Below are 22,038 nucleotides of genomic sequence, written 5' to 3'. Positions count from 1 at the left end.
TCTTTCTTTCTTTCTTTCTTTCTTTCTTTCTTTCTTTCTTTCTTTCTTTCTTTCTTTCTTAAAAAAAACTTGCAATGTCCTCAACTTTGGGGGTGAGAGGATACACCCATTTGAGTTAAGAGCCACCTACTTGTTTGGAAGTATTTGTCGCTAGCTAACAGTGGAACAGCCATTTTCAAAGAATGGATCCCCCCCCCATCCCACTTTTTCCCCATACATACATACACACACACTGTGTGTGTGTGTGTGTGTGTGTGTGTGTGTGTGTTTGTACATGCTTCTGAGCATTTGCACAATTGGAAGGAAGGACTGTCCCCAGAAGGCCATTTAAGCACACACTCTGAGATCCAAATGCGTATCGTAAAATTGCAAAATAATATTGCGATACACCGTTTGAGTTTGTTCGGTTGCATTATTCGTGAGACTTGCCGCCTCCCTCGGTTAACTCCAGTGAGTTTCCGGCTTTGACAGTGGAAGTTTCTTCTAAAGTCCCAGAAGTCTCGGAGTCAACTCTGGAGCGCTTGAATCTGCGATCGGGGTACTGGCTGTTGTCAAAAGGCATGCGATGGACACAGAGAACGTGAGTCTTCAAATTTCCCTTCTGGGAGGCACTGTAGGGGCAGTATCTGCACTGGAAAGGCCTGTGACCTATACAACAGACAAAGGTCAGATTAGTTTGTGCTCGCATCTTTTTACCTTTCTCTCAGTTTGTCATGCACCTATGTTTGAGTTGATCCGTGCTTGTTGGTCTAGGTTTATACCTGACCACTGTCTACCTGTGCCCTCTTCACCCAGGTCCTCAGTTTCACATGCAGCTTTAGTTGTTGTTGTTCAATCACTAAGCTGTGTCTGAAGATGCATCTACTGATGGCTACCGTTCTAGGTGGACAATGGGGTCTAGAGACCATAATGCTTTGCTGTAGCTAAGTCATGCCCAACTCTTCACAACCTCATGGACCGTAGCACACCAGGCCATCCTATCCTCCACTGTCTCCCAGAGTTTGCCCAAATTCATGCTCCTTGCACCAATGACACTTATCTCACCATCTCATCCTCTACCATCCCCTTCTCCTTTGGGGTTTCGCTTCTCTATGATAGGCAAAAGTATGTGTCTATATCATGGTTTAGGGACATTCTCACTTTTCAGCCTTTGCAGCCATGTCTGATCCTTGCCCCTCCCTTCCCTGGCACCTACTCATCAGGAAGGAAACTGGAAGATGTATCTACTGATTCTAGGTGGAAAATGGAGCACAGGACTATAGCACTTCAGGGCTCCCTGTCTTCCATGGTCTCCCAGAGTTTGCCCAAATTCATGTTCATTGTGTTAATTGACACTTTCTCACCATCCCATCCTCCACCATCACCTTCTCCTTTTGCATTCAATCTTTCCCAACATCAGGGTCTTTCCCAATGAGTCTTTTCCATATGCAGCAATGTTAGTTTATTCTTACAAGTACCTTCAAGGTGATTCTAACCGAGAAGTAATCCCAATATAGAAAGCTATAAAGTCAACCCATAACTACAATGCAACGTTCAAAAATGCAAACTGTAGGGTAATGAAGATCATAACACCACGGACATTTCCACACTAATTTTTACAATGGGTTTGACTTGTGCTGAGCTTATCTGAACGTGTTGTGAAGAAATACACAATTCTGTGCCTCACAACCCTGGTGGGGGGAAGCTATGCCAGATGTACTACTAATAACGTACTTAATCTTTGAGAACTATTGTAGAATTTCTCCTCTTCCTGAAAATCATTCCGTAAAATGGTTTTGCCACCTCCAATTTCTTTGTCCCTGGATAGATAGAAATTGTCTATGCAGGGAGAAAGAGAGCAAAGCTCTAATGCACAGTGCAGTCCTTTTGTATGTTTGCTTCTTGCGTAGACCACATTTTGTTTGAGATTATTCTGGGCCAGCCTAAAAATTCATGTATCTGGCTTGAGAGGTTATGTTTCAGCAATCACATTTCAATTTCAACTATGCTGGGAAGCTGGTTGATGTGTTTTACCGGAACATTATAAGCTTTGTCTCTCAAATTAACTTAAACCGGGGCCATCTGAGGTCAAATGCACTTAGCTTACTTTAATTTGCTAAAATGAATGAATAAATAAATATGCCTGACCATCTACATAAAACGCCAAGGCTATTGGACAACCTGATCTATTTCCCACACATGAGGAAGAGTTATCTGCTTTTGTTTCTGCTTGGGCTCTCTGCACAGATGCACAGAAGCCTATCCTTTACAACTCTGTGGCAGACAACCATGAACCTCCTCAATTCTATGTTTGTTTGATTCATATCCCACCTTTTCATTCAGGAGCTCAAGGTGATATACATAAGCTTAGCAAGTTGCAGTTTAATATAATAAAATAAGAGAGGGAAGGGACCTTGGAGATCTTCTAGACCAACTTCCTGCTCAAGCAGGAAAACCTATGCCATTTCAGACAAATCACTCTCCAGTCTCTTCTTAAAAGCCTCCAGTGATGGAGCACCCACAACTTCTGATGACAAGCCATTATAAAGTTATAAAGGTTATAAAGGTTCTTCCTATTTGAAATTGTGCATGCATGGAATTTTCTTGAAAAAGAAAGAATTAGTGCCTTTTATAGACTGCATGTTCCTCTCTATAACAGACAGGGAACAACTCTATGCTAAACTGCGGCTTGCTAAGCTTATGTAGCCGTGCATCATGTTTTACTCTTTCCAAGGTGATATCTTTTGTCTTAAGATGCTGTGTATTTCTGGTTCATGTCCATCTCACCTGCTTTTATTCATATATTAATTCATTTTACATATCAAATTGCAGTTTTCTCATCATTAAAACTGAGTATGGTTATAAACTGATAAACTGAAATGCCAAAATGCTTTTTTTTGTAAAAAAAAAAAGCATTACGTGATTGTTTTTTAATGGAACAAACTCTTTTTGAACCTTAAACTACATGACTTAAAATACATATTATCCTAAAAATCCTATCCTAAAATTACTTTTCACTTGAATTATGAGTTTAGTTTAGGCATCATTCTTGAGCCAAGAAGTATATTGTAATATTTAGTAAAGAAAGTAAAGTTTCTTTTCAGGTTCAGAACTGGAAACCTCATTAACACGCCCGTATTAGCTGGTAACATTGTAGAAATCTATTTCTTCATTTTTGAGGTTCCTAAATGACAACATTTTCCAGCCAGATGACTGTGATCCAATCATGCATTCATTTTGGAAGTGTAAATTAGGATACTTCCCATTCAGTGGAATGGATTGAGATTAACACTTAAAACCCTCCTAATTTGCTTCATTGTATAATTCAAATGAACATTATAAGAGAAGATAGCTAAGATAACCTTTGCCATTTTTTCTGCGTACGCAACTGGCACACATCCAAATGAAATTTTGATGACCAAGTAAGAAAAAAATATATAAATTATTTTCTCATTTGAACATCAAAGGTGCCTGAGAAAACTCAACACAACACAACCAACAAACTAGAGATAGCTATAGCTCAGGAATCTTCGTCAAAAACGGCGAATGGATAAACTGCTCTGTGGAACTTAAGGCTGAACTTGCTCATTACCTGCTAGACCTATAGAATCTATAGGTCTACCAGGTAATCTGTACATCTATCATGTGCCCAGGGATTTTCTGGAATCCCTGAAAACTCCTGACACCTATTGGCTGAACTGAAGTGATGCAAAGAGATGCTTGTGAACATTCTATCTTTCTGAAGAAAGTTGTCAACAATAACGCATTTACCATAGTTAGAGTGTCAAAAAGAAAGAAAAGAGAAAGACAATCAGCTGAGACAGTCCCACACAGGCAGACATTCGAGAACCATGGAGTCCAGAGTTGATGCAAAGCCTAATGGTCATAGTTCCTAAAAATAGGGAGTCAAAAGCTGGGAAGCAGGAATAGAACTGGGAAAAGATACCTCCTTTCCCTTTGATCTTGGTGTTCTCTCCCATCCTTCAAAGCTGTGACTAAACTTTAGTTTTTGTAACTTGGGGGGGGGGGGGTTGGGGCTGATCCAAATGACCTCATCTGGTTTTGTGGTTATTTTGGAGATGTTTTCAGTCTTGGCATAGGGTTCGAAATTAAAATAAACTTCTACATCTACACCTCATCCATAATGCATGACCTAGCAACCTAACAAATAAAGTGCAAAGTAAACTATGGATTAAACATTTTTTTTACCCAACCCTTTTTTGCTGGCCAGCTCTAGAAAACAATCCTTGCTCTATTTTTCAATATTTATTTCCAGACTTCTTGATCTACCTAATTGATGCCACTGACTACCATCGAGTGAGCAGGCTTAATCAAGAGCAAACATTATTCTAGATTAGCTGTAATTCATTAAGCACTTACCCAGACGTTTGGGTAGGGGGTGAAGGGTCAGATAACTAAGTAGTACTTTTATCATAACTCTAAATGCTTTCCTTTGCATCTCTACTTGGAATTAAGCCCCATATCTCCCCAAGAAGCATCCTTAAGACTTCAACATTGGCATTTCACATCCTCCCCTCCCATCTTACAAAGACATCTGAACACAACTGTCTGCAAAAATGTATGGTAGTAGTTACTAATTAATTCAACTGTCTTAAATGAGCAGGAAAAGCATTAACTCTCTGCTCTGGGGTTTTTTTTCCTATCCCCAACTTTTGGGGGCCATCAAATTTCACATTGTGAAAAGTTAAGTACACAATAAGTTAATTTGTATTGTCACTGTGCTCTGCCACAGTGGTAAAGAGCATATCAATTTTTAATCCAGTATGAATAATATATAGTTATGTATACGCAGTGAGGGTCAAAAAGTATAAGAGCGATAGAAGTGTGCTGCACAAGAAAAGGGGGGAAAATATTCCTGGAGATCTGTCTTACAGAAGATAACAACATCTGCAATTGGCTGGTACCTAGGGGCCAAAGCAAAGTGCCCATTTCTCCTGGGTAACACCGTCCATTAATTACTGCTCAAAACTGGTTGCGGGCTGCAAGATCTTAAAATAACCAGGCATAGATAAGGAGGCATGCAATTTATACCATTTTTATCAGATGGGAGTCGGAGAGGATTTGGAACTGTGGGCTCCTATTTTTCAAGACATAGATCACACACAGAGTAGCTGGGATGTATGTTCCCACCATTTGGAAGATAAGGTAAAGGTAAAGGTAAAGGTTCCCCCGCACATGCGTGCTGTCGTTTCCGACTCTAGGGGCCGGTGCTCATCTCCGTTTCAAAGCCGAAGAGCCAGTGATAGTCTGAGGACGTCTCCGTGGTCATGTGGCCGGCATGACTAGACGCCAAAGGCGCACGGAACACTGTTACCTTCCCACCGTAGTGGTCCCTATTTTTCTACTTGCATTTTTACGTGCTTTTGAACTGCTAGGTTGGCAGAAGCTGGGGTGAGTAACAGGCACTCACTCTGCTACGCGGCACTTGGGATTCGACCCGCCAAACTGCTGACCTTCAGATCGACAAGCTCAGCATCCTAACCCACTGAGCCACCGCGTCCCATTTGGAAGATACTATAAGGGAAATCAGCAGTGGGTTGCGCTAGCACAGTAAGTCCAAGCATGGGGGGAACTCAGGTAGAATGGCCTTATGCAAACACGAGAGGGGTGTACAAGGAGTTCTCAACTTACAACCAGATCACTTAGGGACAGACGTTTCTTTCCCAATTGTGGTCATAAGTTGAGGACTACTTGTACACCCCTCTCATGTTTGCCTGCAGCCATTCTAAATGAAATTTTTTTTAGAACAATAAGAACTCAATAGAATAGAATCAGAATAACATTTTTCCCCTCCATCTCTTTTCTTGCACATCTTAGCGGAGAGATAGAATAGCAGATTTAAGGAACATCTAAATTTGGTAAGGTAATCAACATTAAAGGATGTTTAATCTAAAAGGAAGAAGTAAACTTGTACATCTTTTACAGAATGGCCCTGCTTCTTTGACTTTTCGATCTTAGAAGTTAGAAATTGTCGATATTTTGGTATTCCTCCCCGAGGTACAGTTGTCATTTTAACCCATTTAAGTTAACACACGCACACACCATCCAAAAATCTCTGCCTTTAAAATTATAGGAATGAAGAATTAAAGATGGATGGATTATCTATTTATGAGTCTATGCATCTGTCTGTCTGTCTATCTATCTATCTGTCTGTCTATCTATCTATCTAATCTATCTTCATGCATTCATCCTGTTAGATACTGGGTTCGTTGCTTGATTGACAAAACGAGGCAAGTGAGTTCAGCAAGAATCATTCTTTATTTGGTTTCAGGAACTGAACTGAGAAACAGGGCTGCAAATGCAGCAATTTATACCCTGTCCTCTAGGCGGTGGCCAATAGGTTTAAAGCAACCTATTGCCACCCTAGAAGCAGCCAATGGAGGCGCTGGAGATGGGTTGTCTGAGGAGCTGGGAGCCGTTAGCCAGCTTCCCTGCTTAAGCAACCTTCCAGCAGTTAACCCCACGTGATATACTTAAGTAAGACTAAGCCCAATACATTACACATCCATCCATCCATCCATCCATCCATCAATCATCTCATAGATAGAAAGACAGACAGGCAGATAGATAGATAGATAGGCAGATAGATATTTTTACAACTTTTGCCATAGTCACATAAAGGATTTGATGATTTGATGACTTCTAGTTAAGTGGCAGGGAAGATCTAATGAAAGGTTATAATGAAAGTTGGCAAAATTATGTTGCTATCAGTAACTGACCACCCATGGTTAACTCCGAACTGAGGTATAATTGCATCTGTCTATTTTAGATAGCTAGACGACTAATAAAAATTCATCCCGATTCAACATGATCAATTATTTATACCAATGGATCTCTCTTTTGATGAAAGAACTCATTGTATTCTTCAGAATCATCAGAATCCATAACGGTCTACTTGAGGAAATTCTTCATAGAGAAGAAAATGATTGAGGACATACATCTCTGAATTGCATCCAAATTTTCATGAGAATCAACACATTACCTCCTGTAATTCTATTCCCTTTAATATCTACTAATTTATTGGTATCAATAAGCAGCCATTATTTTAAAGCATGGCAGATACCCAGATATGAGAGATGGTAATCAACATTAAAGGATGTTTATCTTCATGGTCAAGGTAAATTAATTCTGACTTTTTTAATGAATACCTGGTCTGGATCCAAATTCCACATCCTATTGCACCAGGGAAAAAAAACCTAATCTTTGTCATATTAAAATGCACATATGTAGGGTTTGTTCAGAAGTGTAAAAAAGACCATTAGAACAGTCATATGGCTGAGATGAGGAATTAATTCCAGATTGTTACGGGTGTACTAATAGCAGCAAAATCATGGCTCTCTCCCAAAACAGCAAGAAACGGTAATTTCAAAGAAAAATGCCAATAGTCTATTACTCAAAATACCTTCTGCTCATCCCGCTATGCTATGTTTTATTGTTTTGCGTATTTGTGTGGATGTTGTTTACACGCAGATGCAAATAGAAAATGTATCAAAATAACACTTGCACACATTCATGGATGCTAAGATTCAGAGAAAGACCCAAGAAATAATGATGGTCCAACCATGAACATTAAAAACGATCAAAGGAGCCATAAGTCAAAGCCCAGGAAACATCTATTTCTTTTCAATACAATGTAAACCAGCAAACAAATGAATTAGAAATGTGCAGACAAATGCAAAAATTTACCCTCTAGGTTTCTTCAGGATTATTTTGGCAGTGCTCAAAATTATATGGAACTCTCACTCCAGAAGGAAAACAGTCACAATTTGACCAAAAAAAATGTAAAGAAGAAAGGATATGCAGATGGTTTCCTAGAGTAACATAAAAAGAATCAAGGATGCTGTGGCATTATTATGGGTTTTGTATGTATTTGTTATTACAGAAGAAAGCAAATCAGTTTGATTGGGATCATCTGCTTCCAGCACATGACGCCATGAGTTTCAACTCTGCTATTCATGCTAATTCTGTATATTATAATTCTATAATGCTAACTCTGCATGCAGTTCTGGTCACCACGATATAAAAAAGATGTTGAGACTCTAAAAAGAGTGCAGAGAAGAGCAACAAAAATGATTAGGAAGCTGAAGGCTGAAACATATGAAGAACAGTTGCAGGAATTGGGTATGTTTAGTTTAATGAAGAGAAGGACTAGAGATGACATGATAGCAGTCTTCCAATATTTGAGGGGATCCTACAAAAATCAGGGGGTAAAACCTATTTTCCAAAGCACCAGAAGGCACAAAAAGAAACAATGGATGGAAACTAACCAAAGAGTGAAGCAACCTAGAACTAAGGAGAAATTTCCTAACAGTGGGAGCAATCAACCAATGGAACAGCTGGCCATAAGTTAAGGACTACCTGCATTACAGACAAAGAACCTGCTCCCTTGCACAACCTCTTCCCACAGCTTAGGTTTGATGCTAAAATCCAGCTCTAAATCTTGACTGAGAGAGACATCTGCTCTTCACAGTGGATTAGAAGCAGCTGAAAGGTGCTTTCCAGATGTTTTGAAGTTCACATAAATCTACGTGGCCCAAGGCAAATACCTGTGGGGCATATCATCACAAATAGCTAGGAGGCACCAAATTACCTGTTGTTGTTTTTTTTGCTGTTTTTTAAAAAAGCATCAAGCTTGTCTAAGTAGAGATTTGGCACAAGGTAAGGCAACTTCAGAAACTCAAGTGGAAGTTCCTATAATAGACAGATCAATTGAACAAAATGTCTATGCGATCAACTAGTTTTGCTCATGCTTTCTAGAGGTGAGGATTTCAACACAGAGAATTTCCCAAGTAGCATGGATGCAGCTGAGAATTCTGGCAGTGAAGCCACACATCTAACACAATTGAGGAAGGGACAATAAACTATATTAGAAAGAACACCATCAAAGCTGACACCACCCAGAACATAGAAAAAAACTCAAAGAAATAATGCAAGATCAGAAGATGTGGAAGAGACCTGGCTCATGGAATCGCTAAGAGATGGACATGACTGAATGGATATCATCATCATCATCATCATCACCACCACCACCATCCATTAGAGCATGTATTCCTGAAGAAATACTAGAATGGAACCACCAACACATGAGTATTCCTATAAGATTTCCAAAGTATGAGAACAAAATCAATACTCTGACTGTATGGGATAGAAGGGATATGTCAGCCCTTACATGTTCATTCATACTACAAATGCTCCTAGATATCTTTAAGACAGATTTGTAACTGTCTAGTCCATCTGAAGGAATAATTAAAAAAATAAAAACGCAATAGAGAAATTCACAGGGTGAGATCAATACATAGAAAAGGAGTTAAACATGATACTTCGGACCACTTTTTCATCTTGTAGGTATTGACAACCATTTCCTCAACTTCCCATTATTGGTGAGGGGAACATCAATACTTCTACCTGTGATTCCGTGTCCCAAAGCCAGGGATGCAGTTCAAAAGCATAATGTTAAATAAGATCTTTGGGAACTGTTCCCATTTTCCAAATTTGGCACCACATTACAACAAGCGATAACATGGCTGGTGACTACTGCTGTGCATTTAGATTTCCCTCCCCTCTCTTCAATAAACTTCTGGCATATTTTTATTCTGCACAGCAAATATTCTCAAATACTGTATATATTACCCAGTAGTCCAGAATGGCCCTAAAGCAGGAACATAATAATATGGATGGTGGAAAATGCTGAATAAATGCATTTGTCCAATATACAATAATGGCTTTGATGAAGCTATTCTGCTTTATGAGTCTCACAATATACATTTCAAAGGGGGAGGAGGGACCAACCCTCTCCTCTATTGGTAGACCCACCGAAATGGCTCCAACCGACTGTGTTCCCCTAATGAAAGTTTTCAGGAGCTTTTAGGATGAGAACGTGTCCCAGGGATAACCGAGGAGGCGTTAAAAAATCCTGCTCACTAAATAACAATATTGTATAAAATTCCATTGGCCAAACTAGAGCAAAAAGAGCAACTTTTGCACTTAAGAGGAAAGCTTACCCATGGATGGTGGAAATGCTGCTTACAACAGAGGTGAAAGGATGGGAAGAACAAATAAGTGGCTTCATTTTGATTTTTAACACGTAACAAAATGTAATGGAGATGTTGAGAACTATCTTGTGATCAGCAGAGGGAGGGAGAGAGAGAGAGAGAGAGAGAGAGAGAGAGAGAGAGAGAGAGAGAGAGAGAGAGAGAGAGAGAGAGAGAGAGAGAGAGAGAGAGAGAACATGCAGCATTTGAACTATTTTTTAAAAATAAAGCTGTTATGTACGGCTCATTGTCACCATCAGGTGGCGCTGTGCTGTGACAGGATTGGCTGGCAAGTGCTCGTCGGGAAAACCCAAATAAGGGATTGGCTGCCAGTGCACCTGGCCAGGTATATAAGGGGTACAGGTAACCCCTATTGTTCAGTTCAGTACCACACCAATAAAGAGCTGCCATGCTGAAACCCGTGTCTGTCGTCTGACCATGCGGTCAAGAACCCACTACACAATAAAAACCTTCATAATGCTTCATTGCTTCTTCCTATCTCAGGAACCTCAGGCCTTCATGTAGGCACAGCATAGCAAACAGAAAGATCCATTTCAGAATTAAACATGCCTAGTCTAACAAAGGGAAGGACCAGGGGTCGCATAATAGCAGTCTTCCAATAATTGAGTGCTGGCACACATAAGAGGGGGTTGTCCTATTCTCCAAAGTACCTGAGGGCAGGACAAGAAGCAATGGGTGAAAACCTATCAAGAAAATATCAAACCTAGAATTAAAGAGAAATTTAGTGAGAACAATTAACTCATTGAATGGATTACCACCGGAAGTTGTGGGTGTTCTATCAAAAGAGACTGGACAATCATTTGTCCAGAATGGCATAGGGTCTCCTACCTGAGCAGGGGATTGGACTAGAAGACATCCAAGGTCCCTTCCAACTCTTTTATTCTGTATTGAGTTCAACCCTGATCGGACCCTGATTTAATGGCCCATTGGAAGAACCCAAAGAAAGGGCAAGCGTAGAAGTTTTGTTGGTAACTGAATGTAATATGGCCATGTGTTTGTCTTCAAATGATTTTGGAAGGTTTTCCCATGCCATAAACACCAGCTGAAGAACTGGTGGCTATGATTTCACATTGTTGTGCACACAACAACAACAACAACAACAACAAACAAATGCATACAAAGCCAGAATTGAGAAGACAGCAACAGACAGTAAGTGCCGTCTATGCCAAGAAGCTGAAGAAACAGTGGACCACCTAGTAAGCTGCTGCAAGAAGATCTCACAAACTGACTACAAGCAGCAGCATGACAAAGTAGCAACAATGGTGTATTGGAAGATCTGCAAGAAATATCATTTGCCTGCAAGCAAGAACTGGTGGGACCATAAAATAGATAAAGTCATAGAAAATGAAGAAGTTAATTGATCTGGGACTTTAGAATTCAAAGAGACAGCCACCTGCCGCATAACACCCCGGACTTAACAACTTTCTATAAGAAAGACAAAAAAAACTCTGGTTAGTGGATGTGGCAGCGCCTGGAGGCAGCAGAGCAGAGAAGATAACAAAATACAAAGACCTCCAAATAGAAATAAAAGGACTGTGGCAGAGGTAAGCAAGGGTATAGTACCAATAGTAATAGGCGCCTTGGGTGAAATCCCAAAACAACTGGACCACCACTTGAACACCACTGGCATTGACAAATTCGCCATTAGTCAATTGCAAAAGGCGGCCTTACTAGGAACTGCTTCCATCCTGCGATGATACCTGTAATACCATCAAACATCCACATCTGCCTATCCCAGGTCCTTGGTAAGGACTCGAGAGTTAGACAAAAATGCCAAACCCAGTCTGGCTGACTGTGCGATGAATGATGATGATATGAAAATTCAGTCCTTATTGACTCCAGAAGTAGTCAATGAACTTGGCCTGATGCCCTGGAAAGCATCCTCCTTGAAAACACTATGACCAACATCTTTGAACCTTCTCGTCTTTAATCCATGTAAAGCCAGAGTTACCATCAGAAGCCAAGTGGGGTGCTTCTGTCCCTTCCCCATCTCCCGCCGGCAGTTTCAACATCTGGGAAGCTCTCTTATAAGAGAGAAAAAGAGAGAAATGTGAGATTTTTAGTTGCGGCCCTTTAGGCTAAAACCATAGCATGCAAAAAGGACAATGTGAAAGGGATTTTTTTCCTCCTCCTCCTCCTCCTCCTCCTCCTCCTCCTCCTCCTCCTCCTCCTCCTCCTCCTCCTCCTCCTCCTCCTCCTGCACCCCCCCCTCCAAAAATCAAGAGAAAAAAAACTTCCCACAACAAGCTGGGCAAAGCCACATGACTTGCCTCATACTATCTCCCTGGTGTTTTCAAGTACTATTTTGGCAGAGTGTCAGAATTACTGTTATATAAATTCCATCTGATGCCAGGAGTACCATCTGTGAGTAAAACTGTTTCACCCACGTTCACCAGCAAAGCCATTCTCTTAGAAATGAGGGAGGAAGTGAGAGCTTGGGAGAGGAGGAAAAAAAAGCAAGAGAAGTGGGCTTTTCAACATTATTATCGGTGTTGCTAATATTATTAATTTGCCGAACATTGTTGATTTGCTCTTAAATGATGCTCTCTCTCTCTCTCTCTCTCTCTCTCTCTCTCTCTCTCTCTCTCTCTCTCTCTCTCTCTCTCTCTCTTACACACACACACAAACACACACACACAGGAGAAAAATTCCCCCCTCCCCCATCTTGCTTAGGATCCTGCTCAGTTTCTTGATATCAGCACCTGATAGGCTGCGGAGTCTCTAATGACTTTCAGATGTTTAGAAGCAGAAATGCCAGCTATGGGATAAAAAAAAAGCAAGGATCATAAAAAGAAATGGGGAGGGAGGGAAAAGAGAAAATTTGTCCAAAGAGAGGGGAGGGGGGAAGAGCCTGTGTGTGTGTGTGTGTGTGTATATATATATATATATATGTAGATCTAGAGTCTCGGGTTTCTTCCCGCGTTCCTTTCATCTTCAGAAAGTTGTGGCGACGTTTCGACGAAATCCCATCCGTCATCATCAGGCCGGAGTGTTCCTCCTGCTGCTTCCAGGAGCAATGCGTGGTCTGGCTGTTCCTTTCCTTCCAACTGCCGGTGGGGCTGTGCTCTGAGGCGTGGCTGTCTTCTGATTGGGTGGATGCGTGGTTGTCTTCTGATTGGTTGGAGGCGTGGCTGTCTTCTGATTGGGTGGATGCGTGGTTGTCTTCTGATTGGTTGGAGGCGTGGCTGTCTTCTGGTTGGGTGGGGTGTGTTCTGAAAGGGTGGGGTTTTTTGTTGTGTTGTAATATCCTGAGTGTTGTGATTTGGTGTCCTGAGGAGTGGGCTGTGTAGTGGCCTCCAGAGCTTTGGTTTGGCTCCGAGTTCGAGGACCTGCTATGTATCTCTGGTATGGGTCAGTCAGGTTCGTGTGTGCGTTCTTCTGTTTGGGTGATGGCACTTTTGCTTGACTTGTTCTGTCTTTTATGTGGGAGGGTTTTTGTTCTGGGTGTGGATGAGTCTTGCTGGGGCTGGTGGCATTTGGGGTTGTTTGTTGGTTTTTTAAATCCTTGTTTGCTGAAATTCGTTTCTCTATCAATGCTGGTTTCCAAATGGCATGTAGGCGGGAGGTGTCGTCTCGCTTGTTCATACTGTCTGGGTGTTTTTCTATTTCAATGGCTTCTCTGATTATTCTGCTATTGAGATGTTCTATTTTGGCGATTGTTTTTGTACCTTCAAAATTGATGTTGTGTCCCGTAGTGTTTATGTGTTGTACTAGTGAAGATGTGTGATCTTTCTTCTGTACTGAGTTCTTATGTTCTTCTACACGTACCTCTATTCTTCTGTTAGTCTGTCCGATGTATGTTGCTGGACAGGAGGCGCATGGGATTTGGTATATGCCCTGGTTTTCCAGTTCTATTTTGTCTTTGGGGTTTCTCAGGATGGTTGATATCTTTCTGTCAGTGTTAAATGCGGTTTTGATGTTATGTTTGCGTAGTACTTTACTGATTTTGTCGGTTGTTCCTTTTATGTAGGGCAAGATGGCTCGTCCGTTGTTCTGTTCTTCTTCTTGGATGTTTTTCTGTTTCGGAGTCCCCTGCTGAATCATATTGGTGATTTTGTTTTTTTGGAACTTGTTTGCTGTCAATATGTCTGTCAGGGTGTGTAGTTCTGTTTGTATATGTGTTTCATCCGCAAGGCATCTGGTTCTTGTTATTAGTGTTTTGGCTACTGAATTTATTTGTGCTGGGTGATGATGTGATTGCGCATTGAGGTAACGGTTGGTGTGTGTTTTCTTTCGGTAGACTGTGTGTCCTAGGGTGCCGTTTTGTTTTTTGTATATAAGTACATCCAGGAAAGGTAACTGGTTGTTTGTTTCAATCTCCATGGTGAATTTTATTTTGGGATGTAGGCTGTTCAGGTGTGTCAGGAAGTTTTCTAGCTCCTTTCTTCCATGGGGCCAGATCACGAAGGTGTCATCCACATATCTGAGCCACAGTTTTGGTTTGTTTGTGGTCTTTTCCAGAGCGTTAGTTTCAAATTCTTCCATGAAAAGGTTGGCGATAACTGGTGATAGAGGGGATCCCATTGGTGCGCCTTCTATTTGTTTGTATCTCTGGCCTCTGTGTATGAAGTATGTGTTTGATAAGCAGTGTTCTGCTAGTTCTATAATATGGTTTGGTGGTTGGTATTTGCTTCTTATTGTTGATAGAGCTTCTTGGACTGGCACCTGGGTGAATAGTGATACCACATCGAAGCTGACTAGCAAGTCTTTTTGGTCTATCTGTAGATTTTTCACTAATTCTATAAAGTGGTATGAGTTTTGGACATATGAAGCTGCCATTTCTGCATGAGGTTGTAATTGTTTTGCTAGGTATTTAGCTAAGTTTTGTAGTGGTGAGCCTATAGAACTTACTATGGGTCTTAGTGGGATTCCATCTTTGTGTATTTTGGGGAGGCCATATAGTTTTGGGCATCTGGATGACTTCTCCCTAGGAATGATTGTTTGTTGGGTTTCTTGGCTTATAGAAGTTGATTTTATCTTTTTCTTGGTGGTCTTTTCTAGATAGGTTGTGGGATCTGTATATATAGGTTTGTATGTAGTTTCTTTGAGTAAGTTGGACAGTTTCTCTTCATAGTCTGATGTGTCCATTACCACTGTAGCATTGCCTTTATCTGCTGGTAGTATGATTATGCTGTTGTCTTTTCTTAGGTTTTGCAATGCTACTTGTTCTTCTTTTGTTAGGTTGCTTTTGGGTGGTTTGCTTGTGCATAGGATGTGGGTGACTTCATGTCTGACTTGGTCTGCTTCATCTGCATTGAGTTTAGTTAAGCTGGTTTCAACTCCACATATGATGGTTTCTGTGGGAATTTTCTTTGGTGCAACAGCGAAGTTGAAACCTTTTGCTAGGACGTTTGTTTCTGCTGTTGTTAGTCTTCTGTGGGAGATGTTATGCACTACTTGTTGTAGATGTTGTTGTGATGTGGTTGTTTGGTTGTTGTAGTTTTCTAATTGTTTGAGTTTCTTTGAATGTCTGTTGTTTTTATAGATGGTCTCTGTTTCTGCTCTCCAAACCGCCAGTTGTTTCACTTTGTCCCATAGTATCGGGTGAATAATGTTGCTGAGTTTGAGATGTAATGATAGTAGGTCCTTGTTTGTTTGGTCTAATTGAAATCTTTTATTGTGGAGTTCATTTCTTAGTAATGCCATTTCTGTTCTTCTTAGAATGCGTTTGGTTGAGGTGGTATTGATGTGGAATTTCAATTTGAAACAATTTGGTCTTATATTTTGGTCTCGACATTGGCATAGGAAAGGTATGTCACTTAGTATTCTTGCTCTTCGTACTTCTGACTTTTCGTAAGTCCTGGTCAGTTGGTAGATGTCCTCCCCGTAGAGGTATGATATTTGTTTTCGTAGATTCTCGCGGGTGTCTGTATGTGTAGATCTAGAGTCTCGGGTTTCTTCCCGCGTTCCTTTCATCTTCAGAAAGTTGTGGCGACGTTTCGACGAAATCCCATCCGTCATCATCAGGCCGGAGTGTTCCTCCTGCTGCTTCCAGGAGCAATGCGTGGTCTGGCTGTTCCTTTCCTTCCAACTGCCGGTGGGGCTGTGCTCTGAGGCGTGGCTGTCTTCTGATTGGGTGGATGCGTGGTTGTCTTCTGATTGGTTGGAGGCGTGGCTGTCTTCTGATTGGGTGGATGCGTGGTTGTCTTCTGATTGGTTGGAGGCGTGGCTGTCTTCTGGTTGGGTGGGGTGTGTTCTGAAAGGGTGGGGTTTTTTGTTGTGTTGTAATATCCTGAGTGTTGTGATTTGGTGTCCTGAGGAGTGGGCTGTGTAGTGGCCTCCAGAGCTTTGGTTTGGCTCCGAGTTCGAGGACCTGCTATGTATCTCTGGTATGGGTCAGTCAGGTTCGTGTGTGCGTTCTTCTGTTTGGGTGATGGCACTTTTGCTTGACTTGTTCTGTCTTTTATGTGGGAGAGTTTTTGTTCTGGGTGTGGATGAGTCTTGCTGGGGCTGGTGGCATTTGGGGTTGTTTGTTGGTTTTTTAAATCCTTGTTTGCTGAAATTCGTTTCTCTATCAATGCTGGTTTCCAAATGGCATGTAGGCGGGAGGTGTCGTCTCGCTTGTTCATACTGTCTGGGTGTTTTTCTATTTCAATGGCTTCTCTGATTATTCTGCTATTGAGATGTTCTATTTTGGCGATTGTTTTTGTACCTTCAAAATTGATGTTGTGTCCCGTAGTGTTTATGTGTTGTACTAGTGAAGATGTGTGATCTTTCTTCTGTACTGAGTTCTTATGTTCTTCTACACGTACCTCTATTCTTCTGTTAGTCTGTCCGATGTATGTTGCTGGACAGGAGGCGCATGGGATTTGGTATATGCCCTGGTTTTCCAGTTCTATTTTGTCTTTGGGGTTTCTCAGGATGGTTGATATCTTTCTGTCAGTGTTAAATGCGGTTTTGATGTTATGTTTGCGTAGTACTTTACTGATTTTGTCGGTTGTTCCTTTTATGTAGGGCAAGATGGCTCGTCCGTTGTTCTGTTCTTCTTCTTGGATGTTTTTCTGTTTCGGAGTCCCCTGCTGAATCATATTGGTGATTTTGTTTTTTTGGAACTTGTTTGCTGTCAATATGTCTGTCAGGGTGTGTAGTTCTGTTTGTATATGTGTTTCATCCGCAAGGCATCTGGTTCTTGTTATTAGTGTTTTGGCTACTGAATTTATTTGTGCTGGGTGATGATGTGATTGCGCATTGAGGTAACGGTTGGTGTGTGTTTTCTTTCGGTAGACTGTGTGTCCTAGGGTGCCGTTTTGTTTTTTGTATATAAGTACATCCAGGAAAGGTAACTGGTTGTTTGTTTCAATCTCCATGGTGAATTTTATTTTGGGATGTAGGCTGTTCAGGTGTGTCAGGAAGTTTTCTAGCTCCTTTCTTCCATGGGGCCAGATCACGAAGGTGTCATCCACATATCTGAGCCACAGTTTTGGTTTGTTTGTGGTCTTTTCCAGAGCGTTAGTTTCAAATTCTTCCATGAAAAGGTTGGCGATAACTGGTGATAGAGGGGATCCCATTGGTGCGCCTTCTATTTGTTTGTATCTCTGGCCTCTGTGTATGAAGTATGTGTTTGATAAGCAGTGTTCTGCTAGTTCTATAATATGGTTTGGTGGTTGGTATTTGCTTCTTATTGTTGATAGAGCTTCTTGGACTGGCACACATCTTCACTAGTACAACACATAAACACTACGGGACACAACATCAATTTTGAAGGTACAAAAACAATCGCCAAAATAGAACATCTCAATAGCAGAATAATCAGAGAAGCCATTGAAATAGAAAAACACCCAGACAGTATGAACAAGCGAGACGACACCTCCCGCCTACATGCCATTTGGAAACCAGCATTGATAGAGAAACGAATTTCAGCAAACAAGGATTTAAAAAACCAACAAACAACCCCAAATGCCACCAGCCCCAGCAAGACTCATCCACACCCAGAACAAAAACTCTCCCACATAAAAGACAGAACAAGTCAAGCAAAAGTGCCATCACCCAAACAGAAGAACGCACACACGAACCTGACTGACCCATACCAGAGATACATAGCAGGTCCTCGAACTCGGAGCCAAACCAAAGCTCTGGAGGCCACTACACAGCCCACTCCTCAGGACACCAAATCACAACACTCAGGATATTACAACACAACAAAAAACCCCACCCTTTCAGAACACACCCCACCCAACCAGAAGACAGCCACGCCTCCAACCAATCAGAAGACAACCACGCATCCACCCAATCAGAAGACAGCCACGCCTCCAACCAATCAGAAGACAACCACGCATCCACCCAATCAGAAGACAGCCACGCCTCAGAGCACAGCCCCACCGGCAGTTGGAAGGAAAGGAACAGCCAGACCACGCATTGCTCCTGGAAGCAGCAGGAGGAACACTCCGGCCTGATGATGACGGATGGGATTTCGTCGAAACGTCGCCACAACTTTCTGAAGATGAAAGGAACGCGGGAAGAAACCCGAGACTCTAGATCTACACATACAGACACCCGCGAGAATCTACGAAAACAAATATCATACCTCTACGGGGAGGACATCTACCAACTGACCAGGACTTACGAAAAGTCAGAAGTACGAAGAGCAAGAATACTAAGTGACATACCTTTCCTATGCCAATGTCGAGACCAAAATATAAGACCAAATTGTTTCAAATTGAAATTCCACATCAATACCACCTCAACCAAACGCATTCTAAGAAGAACAGAAATGGCATTACTAAGAAATGAACTCCACAATAAAAGATTTCAATTAGACCAAACAAACAAGGACCTACTATCATTACATCTCAAACTCAGCAACATTATTCACCCGATACTATGGGACAAAGTGAAACAACTGGCGGTTTGGAGAGCAGAAACAGAGACCATCTATAAAAACAACAGACATTCAAAGAAACTCAAACAATTAGAAAACTACAACAACCAAACAACCACATCACAACAACATCTACAACAAGTAGTGCATAACATCTCCCACAGAAGACTAACAACAGCAGAAACAAACGTCCTAGCAAAAGGTTTCAACTTCGCTGTTGCACCAAAGAAAATTCCCACAGAAACCATCATATGTGGAGTTGAAACCAGCTTAACTAAACTCAATGCAGATGAAGCAGACCAAGTCAGACATGAAGTCACCCACATCCTATGCACAAGCAAACCACCCAAAAGCAACCTAACAAAAGAAGAACAAGTAGCATTGCAAAACCTAAGAAAAGACAACAGCATAATCATACTACCAGCAGATAAAGGCAATGCTACAGTGGTAATGGACACATCAGACTATGAAGAGAAACTGTCCAACTTACTCAAAGAAACTACATACAAACCTATATATACAGATCCCACAACCTATCTAGAAAAGACCACCAAGAAAAAGATAAAATCAACTTCTATAAGCCAAGAAACCCAACAAACAATCATTCCTAGGGAGAAGTCATCCAGATGCCCAAAACTATATGGCCTCCCCAAAATACACAAAGATGGAATCCCACTAAGACCCATAGTAAGTTCTATAGGCTCACCACTACAAAACTTAGCTAAATACCTAGCAAAACAATTACAACCTCATGCAGAAATGGCAGCTTCATATGTCCAAAACTCATACCACTTTATAGAATTAGTGAAAAATCTACAGATAGACCAAAAAGACTTGCTAGTCAGCTTCGATGTGGTATCACTATTCACCCAGGTGCCAGTCCAAGAAGCTCTATCAACAATAAGAAGCAAATACCAACCACCAAACCATATTATAGAACTAGCAGAACACTGCTTATCAAACACATACTTCATACACAGAGGCCAGAGATACAAACAAATAGAAGGCGCACCAATGGGATCCCCTCTATCACCAGTTATCGCCAACCTTTTCATGGAAGAATTTGAAACTAACGCTCTGGAAAAGACCACAAACAAACCAAAACTGTGGCTCAGATATGTGGATGACACCTTCGTGATCTGGCCCCATGGAAGAAAGGAGCTAGAAAACTTCCTGACACACCTGAACAGCCTACATCCCAAAATAAAATTCACCATGGAGATTGAAACAAACAACCAGTTACCTTTCCTGGATGTACTTATATACAAAAAACAAAACGGCACCCTAGGACACACAGTCTACCGAAAGAAAACACACACCAACCGTTACCTCAATGCGCAATCACATCATCACCCAGCACAAATAAATTCAGTAGCCAAAACACTAATAACAAGAACCAGATGCCTTGCGGATGAAACACATATACAAACAGAACTACACACCCTGACAGACATATTGACAGCAAACAAGTTCCAAAAAAACAAAATCACCAATATGATTCAGCAGGGGACTCCGAAACAGAAAAACATCCAAGAAGAAGAACAGAACAACGGACGAGCCATCTTGCCCTACATAAAAGGAACAACCGACAAAATCAGTAAAGTACTACGCAAACATAACATCAAAACCGCATTTAACACTGACAGAAAGATATCAACCATCCTGAGAAACCCCAAAGACAAAATAGAACTGGAAAACCAGGGCATATACCAAATCCCATGCGCCTCCTGTCCAGCAACATACATCGGACAGACTAACAGAAGAATAGAGGTACGTGTAGAAGAACATAAGAACTCAGTACAGAAGAAAGATCACACATCTTCACTAGTACAACACATAAACACTACGGGACACAACATCAATTTTGAAGGTACAAAAACAATCGCCAAAATAGAACATCTCAATAGCAGAATAATCAGAGAAGCCATTGAAATAGAAAAACACCCAGACAGTATGAACAAGCGAGACGACACCTCCCGCCTACATGCCATTTGGAAACCAGCATTGATAGAGAAACGAATTTCAGCAAACAAGGATTTAAAAAACCAACAAACAACCCCAAATGCCACCAGCCCCAGCAAGACTCATCCACACCCAGAACAAAAACTCTCCCACATAAAAGACAGAACAAGTCAAGCAAAAGTGCCATCACCCAAACAGAAGAACGCACACACGAACCTGACTGACCCATACCAGAGATACATAGCAGGTCCTCGAACTCGGAGCCAAACCAAAGCTCTGGAGGCCACTACACAGCCCACTCCTCAGGACACCAAATCACAACACTCAGGATATTACAACACAACAAAAAACCCCACCCTTTCAGAACACACCCCACCCAACCAGAAGACAGCCACGCCTCCAACCAATCAGAAGACAACCACGCATCCACCCAATCAGAAGACAGCCACGCCTCCAACCAATCAGAAGACAACCACGCATCCACCCAATCAGAAGACAGCCACGCCTCAGAGCACAGCCCCACCGGCAGTTGGAAGGAAAGGAACAGCCAGACCACGCATTGCTCCTGGAAGCAGCAGGAGGAACACTCCGGCCTGATGATGACGGATGGGATTTCGTCGAAACGTCGCCACAACTTTCTGAAGATGAAAGGAACGCGGGAAGAAACCCGAGACTCTAGATCTACACATACAGACACCCGCGAGAATCTACGAAAACAAATATCATACCTCTACGGGGAGGACATCTACCAACTGACCAGGACTTACGAAAAGTCAGAAGTACGAAGAGCAAGAATACTAAGTGACATACCTTTCCTATGCCAATGTCGAGACCAAAATATAAGACCAAATTGTTTCAAATTGAAATTCCACATCAATACCACCTCAACCAAACGCATTCTAAGAAGAACAGAAATGGCATTACTAAGAAATGAACTCCACAATAAAAGATTTCAATTAGACCAAACAAACAAGGACCTACTATCATTACATCTCAAACTCAGCAACATTATTCACCCGATACTATGGGACAAAGTGAAACAACTGGCGGTTTGGAGAGCAGAAACAGAGACCATCTATAAAAACAACAGACATTCAAAGAAACTCAAACAATTAGAAAACTACAACAACCAAACAACCACATCACAACAACATCTACAACAAGTAGTGCATAACATCTCCCACAGAAGACTAACAACAGCAGAAA

The 22,038-nt window shown here is 41.5% G+C and overlaps 1 protein-coding gene across 1 annotated transcript in view; it reads right to left on the bottom strand.

Annotated features, from left to right (window-relative positions):
* Positions 1 to 412: 412 nt before the first annotated feature.
* Positions 413 to 22,038, bottom strand: part of ZNF536 (zinc finger protein 536) — a gene marked incomplete at both ends in the record, with an annotated part of 225,841 nt that continues 204,215 nt past the window's right edge. Inside the window, one exon of the mRNA XM_081335760.1 lies at positions 413 to 648. Within this exon, the coding sequence (XP_081191886.1) occupies positions 413 to 648 (236 nt within the window). The remainder of the gene's footprint in view (positions 649 to 22,038) is intronic.

This window comes from Vipera berus (assembly GCF_964194415.1).
Source record: "Vipera berus genome assembly, chromosome: 10".
NCBI classification, from domain to species: Eukaryota; Metazoa; Chordata; class Lepidosauria; order Squamata; family Viperidae; genus Vipera; species Vipera berus.
The sequence above is the reverse complement of the archived record's forward strand: the minus strand, read 5'-3'. Positions and strand labels throughout refer to the sequence as shown.